Source organism: Gadus morhua, chromosome 7, assembly GCF_902167405.1.
Source record: "Gadus morhua chromosome 7, gadMor3.0, whole genome shotgun sequence".
In the NCBI taxonomy this organism is placed as follows: domain Eukaryota; kingdom Metazoa; phylum Chordata; class Actinopteri; order Gadiformes; family Gadidae; genus Gadus; species Gadus morhua.
In genome coordinates this window covers 33,385,196-33,402,663 of record NC_044054.1, presented here as the reverse complement: position 1 = coordinate 33,402,663, position 17,468 = coordinate 33,385,196, and the positions used below count along the sequence as shown (strand labels likewise).

Genomic DNA, 17,468 nt, shown 5'->3' with positions numbered 1-17,468 from the left:
AGAGAGAGTAGAGAGAGAGAGAGAGAGAGAGAGAGAGAGAGAGAGAGAGAGAGAGAGAGAGAGAGAGAGAGAGAGAGAGAGAGAAGAGAGAGAGAGAGAGAGAGAGAGAGAGAGAGAGAGAGAGAGAGAGAGAGAGAGAGAGAGAGAGAGGGATATAGAGAGAGAGAGAGTTAGAGAGAGTGGGGGGATTACGGCAGACAGTTGAAGAGAGGAAAGGTGAGCAGGAGCCTAAAGAGTAATGTAGGCTGACGTCTCCTCCTGGAAGAGCAGATTATTTTCACTAGATATAGATTTTGTCTTTTAATTTAACTGGGCTGCAGAGCCCTTCATCACGGCGACGTCTGAGATCAGCATTAAGAGAATATAACTAATAACATGTCCTCCGCCTCATTAAGGAGCCAGTTGATTAATCCGTAAGCTTCTTCCCTCCGGATGGATTCATCTCCAATATACGGGCTGGCAGTCATTCGTTATCATAACGAGTTAATTACCGGAGATTGGATAGTTGTCAAGTGTGTGACAACTATAAGGGGCGGAGACAGCCGGCTGTCATTATAATTGAAAGCCAATCAAATCACGCAAAGAATGACTGAACCAAGAAGTTCTTCAAACTTTCCTCAGAATGAGCCAATGAGAAGGCTGCCTCAGGTTTTCCGAGGCTTTTTTGACTCAACCCTGCGGGCGATGTCTTTACACAGGGCTAAATGGTGGTTATTTTACAACGTGTATCTGCACCAAAGGCTGCATTGTGCTATCATAACTAAGTAACCATGTCTTCACAAATAAATGCAGGCTTATCTCTTTAAGAGGAAAACATTGTTGGTAACACTCAGAACCTTTTGTCCGCACTCCCAGCCTGCAGGGCTCTGGGTTTGGTCGTTGACCTTTACAATGTAGTGTCGTATCTCCTGGCAGAATGGGTTCGCTGCGTCTCCTCTTTGTTTCCGATGTGCTTGTGTTTTGGTGTGTGTGTGTGTGTGTGTTTGTGTGTGTGTGTGTTTGTGCGTGTGTGTGTGTGTGTGTGTGTATGTGTGTGTCCTGCCGTGTGAGTGTGACGGTGTTTGGAGACAGCCCCTGATTTGAGGACATTTGCATAAGAGTTGATTGTGAAACAATGGAGGCTGTGGAGTCTGAGGCCCCGCCTCCACACGGCGAGGGACAGCGGGGGGGGGGGAGGAGTCAGGAGGGGGAACGCCATATTCAGGACACGTCTGTCTGAAGTCCTCTTTGTTCGTGTTCAGGTAAAGGTGAATTAACTTTGTGTATTTCTATTGGATCTTTTATAGTAGTATAATGTAGTGGTTACCATCCTTCCTCTCCCCTGTCTCCTACCTCTGTCTCCTCTCCTCTGTCTCCTCTCTCTGTCTCCTCTCTCTGTCTCCTCCCTCTGTCTCCTCCCTCTGTCTCCTCTCTCTGTCCCCTTCCCTGTCTCCTCCCTCTGTCTCCTACCCTGTCTCCTCCCTCTGTCTCCTCCCTCTGTCTCCTCTCTCTGTCTCCTCCCTCTGTCTCCTCTCCCCTGTCTCCTACCTCTGTCTCCTCTCTCTGTCTCCTCCCTCTGTCTCCTCCCTCTGTCTCCTCCCTCTGTCTCCTCCCTCTGTCTCCTCCCTCTGTCTCCTCCCTCTGTCTCCTCTCTCTGTCTCCTCCCTCTGTCTCCTCCCTCTGTCTCCTCCCTCTGTCTCCTCCCTCTGTCTCCTCTCTCTGTCTCCTCCCTCTGTCTCCTCCCTCTGTCTCCTCCTCTGTCTCCTCCCTCTGTCTCCTCCCTCTGTCTCCTCTCTCTGTCTCCTCTCTCTGTCTCCTCTCTCTGTCCCCTTCCCTGTCTCCTCTCTCTGTCTCCTCTCTCTGTCTCCTCTCTCTGTCTCCTCTCTCTGTCTCCTCCCTTTGTCTCCTCCCTCTGTCTCCTCCCTCTGTCTCCTCCCCTGTCTCCTCCCCCTGTCTCCTCCCTCTGTCTCCTCTCTCTGTCCCCTTCCCTGTCTCCTCCCCCTGTCTCCTCCCCTGTCTCCTCCCCTGTCTCCTCCCTCTGTCTCCTCCCTCTGTCCTCATGTTGTTAATGACATGCTAACACCATTAGGTTTCCTTTATTTACCCTTAATTAACATCAGCTAACGCAGTAACAAGCATTAGTATATAGCATTAGCATAGGGTTAGGGTAAGTGGGGTAGGGTTAGTGGGTAGGGCTTGGGTTAGTAGGTGAGGGGTTACTCGGTTAGGGCTGGGGTTAGTGGGTTAGGGGTTAGTGGATTAGGGTGAGTGGGTAAGGGTTAGTGGTTTAGGGCTTGGGTTAGTGGGTGAGGGGTTAGTCGGTTAGGGCTGGGGTTAGGGGGTAAGGGCTGGGGTTAGTGGGTAAGGGCTGGGGTTAGTGGGTTAGGGCTGGGGTTAGTGGGTTAAGGTTAGGGTTAGTGAGTTAGGGTTAGTGAGTCAGGGCTAGGGTTGGATTAACCATAACACTATATTAGATGGTGTTCCAGTGCAACCAGAGTGACTTGCACGAGCCTTTAACTTGAACCGATATGCCCGTGTTATAGTGTTACCAAATACTACCACTCGGTATCTATGAAGAGATAGAGAAACAAACAAAATGGCTGACCATATGAGCGTCAGACTGGAGCCCTGAACACAACGCGATGGACCCGACCAGACGCTCTCTGACGGAGCTGACCCAACAGAAGACATCCCGGTAATGGTCACTATCAGTCGTTGACCCCTCCAGTGACATCACACCCCCAGTGGGCCCCCCCCTGTTGAAGCAGATTAAGTTTGACCCCGGCGCTTTGCCGTAGCGTCGCTCCACCGAGGAGGCTGTAACGGTGGGCACGCATCTCGCCCGCCTCAACCCACATTTATTTGATTCGTCATGACAACTGCGTGTTCAGCCCCCCGCCCCCCCCCACTGCGACCCCCCCGCGACCCCGCCCAGCGTGAGTCAGGCGGTGGGGGAGGAGCTCCGAGCGTCTCCGTGGCGAGCGGCTCGGGGACGGCGATGTGCTCGGCCGTCAGTCACTCTGAGAGGGAGGCGGACGGTGGTCCAAAGGACCGCCCCCTCCTCCCCGCTACCGGCGCCGCTCACAGAGGACCAAGGGTCAGGGGTCAGAGGTCACAGGCCTCAGGGGTCAGAGGTGACAGGCCTCAGGGGTCAGAGGTCAAAGGCCTCAGGGGTCAGAGGTCAATGCCTCAGGTCTGCCCCTCGATCGCGTCGTAAACGGGAAACCAGAGAGACCGTAACCCTCTTACAGAACCCTGCTACAGAGAGACCGTAACCCTCTTACAGAACCCCGTTACAGAGAGACCGTAACCCTCTTACAGAACCCCGTTACAGAGAGACCGTAACCCTCTTACAGAACCCTGCTACAGAGAGACCGTAACCCTCTTACAGAACCCTGCTACAGAGAGACCGTAACCCTCTTACAGAACCCCGTTACAGAGAGACCGTAACCCTCTTACAGAACCCCGTTACAGAGAGACCGTAACCCTCTTACAGAACCCCGTTACAGAGAGACCGTAACCCTCTTACAGAACCCTGCTACAGAGAGACCGTAACCCTCTTACAGAACCCCGTTACAGAGAGACCGTAACCCTCTTACAGAACCCCGTTACAGAGAGACCGTAACCCTCTTACAGAACCCCGCTACAGAGAGACCGTAACCCTCTTACAGAACCCCGTTACAGAGAGACCGTAACCCTCTTACAGAACCCTGCTACAGAGAGACCGTAACCCTCTTACAGAACCCTGTTACAGAGAGACCGTAACCCTCTTACAGAACCCCATTACAGAGAGACCGTAACCCTCTTACAGAACCCCGTTACAGAGAGACCGTAACCCTCTTACAGAACCCTGTTACAGAGAGACCGTAACCCTCTTACAGAACCCCGTTACAGAGACCGTAACCCTCTTACAGAACCCCGTTACAGAGAGACCGTAACCCTCTTACAGAACCCTGTTACAGAGAGACCTTAACCCTCTTACAGAACTCTGTTACAGAGAGACCGTAACCCTCTTACAGAACCCCGTTACAGAGAGACCGTAACCCTCTTACAGAACCCCGTTACAGAGAGACCGTAACCCTCTTACAGAACCCCGTTACACAGATACCGTGACCCTCTTACAGAACCCCGTTACAGAGAGACCGTAACCCTCTTACAGAACCCCGTTACAGAGACGTAACCCTCTTACAGAACCCCGTTACAGAGACCGTAACCCTCTTACAGAACCCTGTTACAGAGAGACCGTAACCCTCTTACAGAACCCTGTTACAGAGAGACCGTAACCCTCTTAAAGAACCCTGCTACAGAGAGACCGTAACCCTCTTACAGAACCCCGTTACAGAGAGACCGTAACCCTCTTACAGAACCCCGTTACAGAGAGACCGTAACCCTCTTACAGAACCCTGCTACAGAGAGACCGTAACCCTCTTACAGAACCCCGTTACAGAGACCGTAACCCTCTTACAGAACCCCGTTACAGAGAGACCGTAACCCTCTTACAGAACCCCGTTACAGAGAGACCGTAACCCTCTTACAGAACCCTGCTACAGAGAGACCGTAACCCTCTTACAGAACCCCGTTACAGAGAGACCGTAACCCTCTTACAGAACCCCGTTACAGAGAGACCGTAACCCTCTTACAGAACCCCGCTACAGAGAGACCGTAACCCTCTTACAGAACCCCGTTACAGAGAGACCGTGACCCTCTTACAGAACCCCGTTACAGAGACCGTAACCCTCTTACAGAACCCTGCTACAGAGAGACCGTAACCCTCTTACAGAACCCCGTTACAGAGACCGTAACCCTCTTACAGAACCCCGTTACAGAGAGACCGTAACCCTCTTACAGAACCCCGTTACAGAGAGACCGTAACCCTCTTACAGAACCCTTCTACAGAGAGACCGTAACCCTCTTACAGAACCCCGTTACAGAGAGACCGTAACCCTCTTACAGAACCCTGCTACAGAGAGACCGTAACCCTCTTACAGAACCCCGTAACAGAGAGACCGTAACCCTCTTACAGAACCCCGTTACAGAGAGACCGTGACCCTCTTACAGAACCCCGTTACAGAGAGACCGTAACCCTCTTACAGAACCCCGTTACAGAGAGACCGTAACCCTCTTACAGAACCCTGCTACAGAGAGACCGTAACCCTCGTACAGAACCCCGTTACAGACAGACCGTAACCCTCTTACAGAACCCTGCTACAGAGAGACCGTAACCCTCTTACAGAACCCCGTTACAGAGAGACCGTAACCCTCTTACAGAACCCCGTTACAGAGAGACCGTAACCCTCTTACAGAACCCTGCTACAGAGAGACCGTAACCCTCTTACAGAACCCCGTTACAGAGAGACCGTGACCCTCTTACAGAACCCTGCTACAGAGAGACCGTAACCCTCTTACAGAACCCCGTTACAGAGAGACCGTAACCCTCTTACAGAACCCCGTTACAGAGAGACCGTGACCCTCTTACAGAACCCCGTTACAGAGACCGTAACCCTCTTACAGAACCCCGTTACAGAGACCGTAACCCTATTACAGAACCCCGTTACAGAGAGACCGTGACCCTCTTACAGAACCCTGCTACAGAGAGACCGTAACCCTCTTACAGAACCCCGTTACAGAGAGACCGTGACCCTCTTACAGAACCCTGCTACAGAGAGACCGTAACCCTCTTACAGAACCCCGCTACAGAGAGACCGTGACCCTCTTACAGAACCCTGCTACAGAGAGACCGTAACCCTCTTACAGAACCCTGCTACAGAGAGACCGTAACCCTCTTACAGAACCCCGTTACAGAGAGACCGTGACCCTCTTACAGAACCCCGCTACAGAGAGACCGTGACCCTCTTACAGAACCCTGCTACAGAGAGACCGTGAACCCCGTCTCTGACTGACGGGAACGTCGGGACGGGATCCCGGTGCGTTGTTTGGGTAACAGGGAGGGAAGATGAGCTGGCCGGAGGTGAGCTCAGCCAATCGGTGGAGAGGTTCTTCTAGCACGGGGAGCGCTACGGGGCTGAAGGGTTTTAGAATCCGTTAAAAACGATATCCCGTAATAGCCCGTAATAACTACGGTAACTAAGAGCTGCCTATAGAATACCATGAAGTGAAAAATACACGAAATTCACAGTGCATGAAGTGAATATAAATATCTATAATATATATGTAGACGTATATATATTATACATAAAGACATATAGACATATATAGCTCAATGTCTCATGAAGTGAACATACATACGTATAATTATTAATATATATCAACTATACATCTTTGCATCTAGGGGTGAATATATATGAGGATATATCTTATACATCTTTAAATCTAGTGAATATATATGCAGACACATCTTTACATCTAAAGGTGAACATGCAGTATATACCTATATATCTACGTTTAGAAGTGCAAAACAAACTAATCTTTTCATGAAGAGAACAAACGTGACATCTGGACGTGAGTGATACACCACACTGCAGGCAGTGAACACTAAACACTGATCTGAACACTGCATGAGGTGAGCACTAAACACGAATCTGTACGCTGCATGAGGTGAGCACTAAACACGGATCTGAACACTGCATGAGGTGAGCACTAAACACGGATCTGAACACTGCATGAGGTGAGCACTAAACACGGATCTGAACACTGCATGAGGTGAGCACTAAACACGGATCTGAACACTGCATGAGGTGAGCACTAAACACGGATCTGAACACTGCATGAGGTGAGCACTAAACACGGATCTGACCACTGCATGAGGTGAGTACTAAACACGGATCTGTACGCTGCAGGCAGTGAACACTCAACACTGATCTGTACACTGTATGAGGTGAAGGTGAACACTGATCTGTACGGTGCATGAGGTGAAGGTGAACACTGATCTGTACGGTGTATGAGGTGAAGGTGAACACTGATCTGTACGGTGCATGAGGTGAAGGTGAACACTGATCTGTACGGTGTATGAGGTGAAGGTGAACATTGATCTGTACGGTGTATGAGCTGAAGGTGAACACTGATCTGTACGGTGCATGAGCTGAAGGTGAACACTGATCTGTACGGTGCATGAGCTGAAGGTGAACATCGTTGATGTCTCCGTGGTCAGGGCGGGGGCTCACCCGTATTTCCATGCCCTCCTTCTTGCCGTCCCAAGCCCAGCTCCGCTTGGTGAAGTAGTTGACGGTGGCGAACTCGATGAGGGCGGAGAAGACAAAGGCGTAGCACACGGCCATGAACCAGTCCATGGCCGTGGCGTACGCCACCTTGGGCAGCGAGTTCCGAGCGCTGATGCTCAGCGTTGTCATGGTGAGCACCGTGGTGACGCCTGGAGACAGGACACAAACGCGTTACACAAGTTACACAACGCGTGGTACCTCGCTGTGTGGCCGTTAAGGGGGCGGGGATCCGGGATCAGGATCCTTTCTGAGGGAGCAAAGTCCTTCAAGCCCAACTCTGAATGTTTGTTCAGCTGCTGGAGCACACATCGGTCCACAGAGACAGGTCATTAGGAGCAGGTAGGGGTTAGACAGTACAGAGACAGGTCATTAGGAGCAGGTAGGGGTTAGACAGTAGAGACAGGTCGTTAAGGAGCAGGTAGGGGTTAGACAGTACAGAGACAGGTCATTAGGAGCAGGTAGGGGTTACACAGTAGAGACAGGTCACTAAGGAGCAGGTAGGGGTTAGACAGTACAGAGACAGGTCATTAAGGAGCAGGTAGGGGTTAGACAGTACAGAGACAGGTCATTAAGGAGCAGGTAGGGGTTAGACAGTAGAGAGACAGGTCATTAAGGAGCAGGTAGGGGTTAGACAGTACAGAGACAGGTCGTTAAGGAGCAGGTAGGGGTTAGACAGTACAGAGACAGGTCATTAAGGAGCAGGTAGGGGTTAGACAGTACAGAGACAGGTCATTAAGGAGCAGGTAGGGGTTAGACAGTACAGAGACAGGGCACTAAGGAGCAGGTAGGGGTTAGACAGTACAGAGACAGGTCATTAAGGAGCAGGTAGGGGTTAGACAGTACAGAGACAGGTCATTAAGGAGCAGGTAGGGGTTAGACAGTACAGAGACAGGTCATTAAGGAGCAGGTAGGGGTTAGACAGTACAGAGACAGGTGGTAACAGCCTAGCCCCTGGCCCCTCTGTCCCCTCTGTCTCCTGTGTGAGACCACGCCCTCCGCAGGGGGAGGCGACGGCCGTGGTGAGGAGGCGCGCCCCTCCAGCTGTGGAGATTGGTGTCCCCTCGGGGCCACCACGCCGGGGCCACCACGCCGGGGCCACCACGCCGGGGCCACCACGCCGGGGCCACCACGCCGGGGCCACCACGCCGGGGCCACCACGCCAGGGTGCGACAGAACCACAGTCTGGGGGCCCCTGGAACGCCGCCCAGCGTTTCTCACAGGGACACCATGGCCCTGGCAGCCAGCCGGACTCATGGAGGACGACGGGCCCCCGAGGGGGGGGGGGGGGGGGGTTTAATTGGCCTGTTACGCTCCTCTTGTGAAGCAGGGTTCAGGAACGCCAGGACAGAAGGAACGCTCTTATTATAGACCCTGGATAACTCTTATTTGTAGTAAAAGTTTACTACTTTGTTTTTGGCTTCTTCAGCTGGAATTTAAACATCTCTGCCAAGCGTAACTTGAGTTATTTATTCATGTGTAACTTACTATTTGAGCCATAATAATATAATTTAAAATTATCAATAATGTTGACCTAATAATAGCAATAATATTATGATAGCTCATGACATGATAAACAAACATCACGGAGGGTGTAATTATAGCACGGCAGCGAATGAAGGGTCTTTTATTGTGAAACAGGAAGCCAGATGACGAGCGGAATGTATGATCACATCACTGTTCTCCTGTTCCTGTTTCATCCTCTGTGCTCTTTGTGTATTTATTATTTATGTTTTTCTACAAAACTGCCAAATCTTTTTTTCCAGAGTCCCCACCTCACGTCTCCCCCCCTCACCACTCCCCCTCTCCCCCCCTCTCCCCCAACTCACTTTTCCCTCACATTCTCCCCCCCACTCCCGAGACAACTCTCCCCCCTCACCCTCCCTCCCCCCCACTCCCCGCACCACAAAGACAAACTCAGTCTGTCCAGATTAATTTACTGTAGCCCGAACTAATCGGTATTTAATTAGACGTTCTTTCTCATCGCTAGAGTAACTGTAAATAAATCTTGTGTGACAAGTACTTGTGTGACAAGTACATAAATCCCAGGACTCAAACCCCGTGGAGCCTCTCCCCCCCACAACACACTCCCCCTCACGTCTCCCCCCTTCTGGGGGCAGAACTCGGGGGTCTGTCTGTGGTTGGCTGCGTGTTGTCAGAGGCTGCAGTCTGAATACCTGCAACCTTAATGAGCATGTAGTGGTTACGGCGTCGTGCTCAAAGGCACCTCGGTAAACTCTGGTTGAGGGGGATCGAACCCACAACCTTTTGGCTTGGATGTCAGAAAGTGTTTCCAGTGCGACTCCCCAGTTTTAGGTCTGGGAGTCTGGCGGTGAATCAACACTGGCAGACTCCCCCCCCCCCCCCTTAGGGATTAGCAGCAGTTTGCTTCTGGTTATGAATAATAAAGTGATCCGTTTAAATATACAGGACATTAATGAGACCTTTAAACCTTTTTAAATATTTTTTTTGAAAACCAAAAATGTATCTTTAAATATACATACAGTAGCTTATAAATTGATAATCTCCTGGGGCCCAATATGCAAATTAGGTGACCCCAAATTGGCCCCGACCCCCAGGTTGGGAACCACAAAGCTGGAGTATCCGCGAGCTGGAGACTCCCCCCCCCCCCGCCCCCCCGGTTGGTACAGTCCATTGGTTCTAACCACGGAGTTGAAGAATCCGTCACACATGACTCCACTTACCACATCACAATACGGACACTCCCTCTTAGGATGTCACAAGTAGATACAGGTCGATTTTGGAATGTAGATATTTAATTGAGGAAAAAGTGATCTTTGTGGATCCCTTACCGAACACGGTGCGGGCGGGAACGGACTCTCTGTTGAGCCAGAAGGACACCTGGGACAGGATGACGGTCATGATGCACGGCAGGTAGGTCTGGATCACAAAGTAACCGATCTTCCTCTTCAGGTGGAAGTAGGTGGTCATCACGACGTACTCGCCTGTGGAGAGGGAGGAGGGAGAGAGTGAGGGACAGACGTGGTCCTCACTATGACTCCACTGTGGAGAGGGAGGAGGGAGAGAGTGAGGGACAGACGTGGTCCTCACTACGACTCCACTGTGGAGAGGAGGGAGAGAGTGAGGGACAGACTCCTCACTACGACTCCACTGTGGAGAGGAGGGAGAGAGTGAGGGACAGACGTGGTCCTCACTACGACTCCACTGTGGAGAGGAGGGAGAGAGTGAGGGACAGACGTGGTCCTCACTACGACTCCACTGTGGAGAGGGAGGAGGGAGAGAGTGAGGGACAGACGTGGTCCTCACTACGACTCCACTGTGGAGAGGAGGGAGAGAGTGAGGGACAGACTCCTCACTATGACTCCACTGTGGAGAGGAGGGAGAGAGTGAGGGACAGACGTGGTCCTCACTACGACTCCACTGTGGAGAGGGAGGAGGGAGAGAGTGAGGGACAGACGTGGTCCTCACTACGACTCCACTGTGGAGAGGAGGGAGAGAGTGAGGGACAGACGTGGTCCTCACTACGACTCCACTGTGGAGAGGGAGGAGGGAGAGAGTGAGGGACAGACTCCTCACTATGACTCCACTGTGGAGAGGGAGGAGGGAGAGAGTGAGGGACAGACGTGGTCCTCACTACGACTCCACTGTGGAGAGGAGGGAGAGAGTGAGGGACAGACTCCTCACTACGACTCCACTGTGGAGAGGAGGGAGAGAGTGAGGGACAGACTCCTCACTACGACTCCACTGTGGAGTGGGAGGAGGGAGAGAGTGAGGGACAGGGACAGAGGCAGAGCAAAACATGAGTAAATCTTCCGTCGTCCAGAACGGCTTATTAAAACCATGTTGGATTATGTGAGATTTCATGAGATTGATTCGCAGATGAAGAGGCAATGATTCCAGTTTCCAAATCATATTTGCAAATAATGATTAGTTTTTTTTGGGGTGCGCGGATCATCTTGGATGGAAATACATTTCAATCCCCACGTTTTCCGCCCAACCCTTCAGCTCCCATCCGGTCTCTGTTTTCCATCCAGCCAAACGCTGGCCTCCACAGAGTGCCTACCAGGGGCCAGAGACCCTCGTTACGCCCCCCCCCAACTACAAGACAGGACCCGGCCTAACAGCCAGACAGAACCCGGCCTAACAGCCAGACAGAACCCGGCCTAACGACCAGACAGAACCCGGCCTAACAGCCAGACAGAACCCGGCCTAACAGCCAGACAGAACCCGGCCTAACAGCCAGACAGAACCCATCCTAACGACCAGACAGAACCCATCCTAACAGCCAGACAGAACCCGGCCTAACAGCCAGACAGAACCCGGCCTAACGACCAGACAGAACCCATCCTAACGACCAGACAGAACCCATCCTAACAGCCAGACAGAACCCGGCCTAACGACCAGACAGAACCCATCCTAACGACCGGACAGAACCCGGCCTAACAGCCGGACAGAACCCATCCTAACGACCAGACAGAACCCATCCTAACAGCCAGACAGAACCCATCCTAACAGCCAGACAGAACCCATCCTAACAGCCAGACAGAACCCATCCTAACAGCCAGACGGAACCCATCCTAACAGCCAGACGGAACCCATCCTAACAGCCAGACAGAACCCGGCCTAACAGCCAGACAGAACCCGGCCTAACAGCCAGACAGAACCCATCCTAACGACCAGACAGAACCCATCCTAACAGCCAGACAGAATCCATCCTAACGACCAGACAGAACCCATCCTAACAGCCAGACAGAACCCGGCCTAACAGCCAGACAGAACCCATCCTAACGACCAGACAGAACCCATCCTAACGACCAGACAGAACCCGGCCTAACAGCCAGACAGAAACCGGCCTAACAGCCAGACAGAACCCATCCTAACAGCCAGACAGAACCCATCCTAACAGCCAGACAGAACCCATCCTAACAGCCAGACAGAACCCATCCTAACAGCCAGACAGAACCCATCCTAACAGCCAGACAGAACCCGGCCTAACAGCCAGACAGAACCCATCCTAACAGCCAGACAGAACCCGGCCTAACAGCCAGACAGAACCCGGCCTAACAGCCAGACAGAACCCGGCCTAACGACCAGACAGAACCCATCCTAACGACCAGACAGAACCCGGCCTAACAGCCGGACAGAACCCATCCTAACAGCCAGACAGAACCCGGCCTAACGGCCAGACAGAACCCATCCTAACAGCCAGACAGAACCCGGCCTAACAGCCAGACAGAACCCGGCCTAACAGCCAGACAGAACCCATCCTAACAGCCGGACAGAACCCATCCTAACGACCAGACAGAACCCATCCTAACAGCCAGACAGAACCCATCCTAACAGCCAGACAGAACCCATCCTAACAGCCAGACAGAACCCATCCTAACAGCCAGACAGAACCCATCCTAACAGCCAGACAGAACCCATCCTAACAGCCAGACAGAACCCGGCCTAACAGCCAGACAGAACCCATCCTAACAGCCAGACAGAACCCGGCCTAACAGCCAGACAGAACCCATCCTAACAGCCAGACAGAACCCATCCTAACAGCCAGACAGAACCCATCCTAACAGCCAGACAGAACCCATCCTAACAGCCAGACAGAACCCATCCTAACAGCCAGACAGAACCCGGCCTAACAGCCAGACAGAACCCATCCTAACAGCCAGACAGAACCCGGCCTAACAGCCAGACAGAACCCATCCTAACAGCCAGACAGAACCCATCCTAACAGCCAGACAGAACCCATCCTAACAGCCAGACAGAACCCATCCTAACAGCCAGACAGAACCCATCCTAACAGCCAGACAGAACCCGGCCTAACAGCCAGACAGAACCCATCCTAACAGCCAGACAGAACCCGGCCTAACAGCCAGACAGAACCCATCCTAACAGCCAGACAGAACCCATCCTAACAGCCAGACAGAACCCATCCCAACAGCCAGACAGAACCCATCCTAACAGCCAGACAGAAGCTGGAGCCAGCGCCTCCAGCAGCAGATAGCCGCCCCCCCTCCCCGCGCTCCACAGAGCGGCAGCATCGTCTCCAAGGGGCTAACGGTCTCCTCCTCAAAGGTTAAACCTCTTCAGGCGGCCCGGCCCGAGTCAGTCGCTAAGCAGCCTGTCAGTAATTACCGGCTGCCCGAGGCGGCGGCCTATTACCCAGCCTGGCGCCGTTATCTGTCCTCGCCCAGCATGCTAACCTTAAGCTACTCATTATCCTGGAATAATTCCTGCCTACCGCTGGGCCAATCAGGAGCCCCGGAATATCAGGATTGATCGCGGCAGAGGGAGCGCCGTACACACAGAACTCACAGGAGAGAGGAGTCATGGCAACAGCCGGGCGATGCTGACGGCGGAGCCATGGCAACGGCCGACCAATGCTGACGGAGGAGCCATGGCAACGCCCGGACGATGCTAACAGACGGGCGATGCTAACAGCCGGGCGATGCTACTGCGGTGTCCCCCAGGGCTCGGTGTTGGGCCCACCCCTTTTCTCCATCTACATGCTCCCCCTGGGCAGCGTCATCAGCAGGCATGGGTTATCTTACCATTGCTATGCTGATGACACACAGCTGTACCTCAGAACCACCCCCACTCCTTCTTGCCCCCTGCCAACATCCACACTGACCACCTGCCTGGAGGAGATAGAGGCGTGGATGAGGCTCAACTTTCTTCAATTAAACAGCTCTAAGGCAGAAGCCATCCTCATCAGCACAACACATCAGCTCCGCTCCTCCCACATCACCAGCATCACTTTCTCTGGCCAAAACATTCCCCCTTCCACATCTGTCACCAACCTGGGTGTTAAAATGGACCAGCAACTAAATTATGACACCCACATCAATCCCCTTCGCAAGACCGCATTCTACCATCCAATAACATTGCCAAACTCCGGCCTACACTCACCCTGGCAGATTCAGAGAGGCTCGTCCACGCCTTTGTCTCCTCCAGGTCGGATTACTGCAATGCACTCCTCATCGGGGTCTCTGGCAAGAGCATCCAGAAGCTCCAGCACATACAAAACAGCGCTGCCAGGATCAATGATGTGGGTGCGCAAATATGAACACATCACCCCGATCCTCAAATCCCTTCACTAGCTCCCTGTCACATTCAGAATTGAATTCAAGGTCTCCCTCCTCACCCACCAGTGCATCCACGGCCATGCCCCCCCCCTACCTCCAGGAGCTCCTCAACCCCCAGACCACCTCCACACCCTTCGCTCTGCATCAGCACACACCCTCAGACCACCCAAGACCAAGATCCACACCGTGGGCGATCAGACTTTCTCCGCTGCTGCCCCCAGACTATGAAACGCCCTCCCTGACCACCTGAAGGCCCCACAGACTACAGCTGCTTTTAAACGAAACCTTAAGACTTATCTTTTTAAAAAAGCCTTTTGCCAATTTGTCTTTTACTGTATATGTATTATATGTTCTAACAACCCTTTTATCTCTCTTAAACTCTGTAGCACTTTGAGATATTCAAATGTAAAATGCTCTACAAATAAACTATACTGTACTACCAACTGTACTATATTATTATTATTATTACCTCCGCTGCCGCCACGCCGACCCTGGGCCCCCGGTTACTGCCTCTGTCGTTAGGCACATTCATCAGTACGATTCTGCGGATCCTTAACGAGCAGGTCGGGTTGAGGGGGGAACCTTAACGAGCAGGTAGGGGGGAGGGGGGAACCTTAACGAGCAGGTAGGGGGGAGGGGGGAACCTTAACGAGCAGGTAGGGGGGAGGGGGGATCCTTAACGAGCAGGTCGGGTTGAGGGGGGATCCTTAACGAGCAGGTCGGGTGGAGGGGGGATCCTTAACGAGCAGGTCGGGTTGAGGGGGGATCCTTAACGAGCAGGTCGTGTTGAGGGGGGATCCTTAACGAGCAGGTCGGGTTGAGGGGGGATCCTTAACGAGCAGGTCGGGTTGAGGGGGGATCCTTAACGAGCAGGTCGGGTTGAGGGGGGATCCTTAACGAGCAGGTCGTGTTGAGGGGGGATCCTTAACGAGCAGGTCGTGTTGAGGGGGGATCCTTAACGAGCAGGTCGGGTTGACGGGGGATCCTTAACGAGCAGGTCGGGTTGAGGGGGGATCCTTAACGAGCAGGTCGGGTTGAGGGGGGATCCTGCTCCACGATCCTCACAGGTTCAAACCCAGAACCTTCCTGCTGGTAGACCATCCTCCACACTGTGTGTGTATCGTATACACACACAGTGTGTATCGTATACACACACAGTGTGTATCGTTTACACACTGTGCGTGTATCGTGTACACACACAGTGTGTATACATACTGTGTGTGTATCGTATACACACAAAAAATACAATTCAAGCCCTACGTGATGAAAGAGGCTGCGTGTGCCATCAGATGATCCCGGTCTCTCTAACGGCTCTACCACGATGATGAACTTACTTCTCACTTCTTACTCATCGACAGAACTTACTTCTTGACGTAAATTGGCTGCAAATGATGGTGTCGTTAGAGGTTTGGTGATTGACCTACAGTAGGAGGTTCCTGTACTTCAGCGATAATTAACATCACCCAGCAGGCGTGCAGCCAGCCTGCGAGGCCAATCCTGGCAGAGGCGCTTCTCTGGAATCACTATCTCTGAGCTAATGATCGCCTCATCATGGATTTCCCTTCCAGTCGGGCTGGTTACGGCAGTAACCCCCCCCCCCCCTCCTCCTCTGTATCGGCTCAGAGCTGAGATAGAATCATCAGCTCTCCTCAATAACAAACAATGTCAAACTACACACTTTGTTGTTCCATAACTTCTAGTGGTTAAAGGAACGCCCAATCACGGATGAGGAAGACTGGAGGCCGGATAACACAAAGCATCGATCATCTATCCATCATAAATACCCTTCATCAGCAGAAGTAAGGAAGGAGTTTGATTGATATTTTTTAGGTTTAGTTTGCTAGGTCATTATGAAACAGTATCAATAATGAAGCCTTTTCTGTGAACGAAGTCCTCCTCAACTCTCTGTAACCTTAACATGGCTACGGCTCATCGTTCTGTATTTGTTCTGTACATATATATTAATCATTACTACCACTGTCCGGTACGGTACGGTACGGTACCACTGTCCGGTACGGTACGGTACGGTACCACTGTCCGGTACGTTCTGCTGTGGCTCCCACCCTCCGATCTGGGATGAATAAATGATTTATCTTGTCTTATCGTCTACAGTACTCATCCCATCCTCCAGGGACGCCTTGGGACGTCGGACCGGTTCGGGGGGGGGGCGTGTGTGTGTGACGGACAGCCCCGGGTCCCGCCTACCTGTGCTTGAGCTTATGGTCTCCTTCCCAAACTCGTGGCCCAGTAGATCGTACTGGTTGAGCCGGGAGCCGTCCTCCGCCACCGAGACGGACCTCTCGTCCCCCTTGGTCCACAGATAGATGACCTCGTTATTGGTGTACGCATCTGTGGGAGAGGGGGGAGTGACGGGGGAGGCAAGATGGATGAGGACAGGAAGGGAAGTGTAATTTGCAGCCCCCCTGCCCCCCCCCCCCCTCCCCATTGTCCTGGGGCAGTGATGAATCCAAGCTCTCAACCAGATGCAGGACGAACCAATTAAACCCCACGTGCCGCTTCGCCAGAGACAAAGACACAATAGAGCCACATCTACCTGCAGCTATTTATATCACGTAGCTCACTATATCGACTCGTTAAACAGCCGTATAAAGGACGCTCGTAGAGTAGGGTTACCCCGTTTCACCAGGGCTCCGGATGTTATTGTACCTTGTTCACTAATCGATTGCTGCTTTCCTCCCAGGTGATTTATAGGAGCAGGTAAAGGGCGAGAGCTCTCAGGGCTCTGGGGGGTGGAGCCCGGACCCTTCTAGCTACAGGGGGGTGGAGCCCGGACCCTTCTGGCTACAGGGGGGTGGAGCCCGGACCCTTCTGGCTACAGGGGGGTGGAGCCCGGACCCTTCTGGCTACAGGGTTAGGGTTAGGGTGGAGCCCGGACCCTTCTGGCTACAGGGGGGTGGAGCCCAGACCCTTCTGGCTACAGGGGGGTGGAGCCCGGACCCTTCTGGCTACAGGGGGGTGGAGCCCGGACCCTTCTGGCTACAGGGGGGTGGAGCCCGGACCCTTCTGGCTACAGGGGGGTGGAGCCCGGACCCTTCTTGCTACAGGGGGGTGGAGCCCGGACCCTTCTGGCTACAGGGGGGTGGAGCCCGGACCCTTTTGGCTACAGGGGGGTGGAGCCCGGACCCTTCTGGCTACAGGGTTAGGGTTAGGGTGGAGCCTGGTACCTTCTGGCCACAGGGGGGTTGAGCCCCGTGGAGATCTCTCCGAGGCGTGGAGCCTCACTCTG

General features: G+C 52.9%; 1 protein-coding gene across 1 annotated transcript in view; it reads right to left on the bottom strand.

The window, feature by feature from the left end:
- gabra3 (gamma-aminobutyric acid type A receptor subunit alpha3) overlaps positions 1–17,468 on the bottom strand; it is a 42,909-nt gene that overhangs the window by 3,839 nt on the left and 21,602 nt on the right. Inside the window, 3 exon segments of the mRNA XM_030361292.1 lie at positions 7,101–7,306; positions 9,968–10,120; positions 16,427–16,570. Of these exon segments, the coding sequence (XP_030217152.1) occupies positions 7,101–7,306; positions 9,968–10,120; positions 16,427–16,570 (503 nt within the window).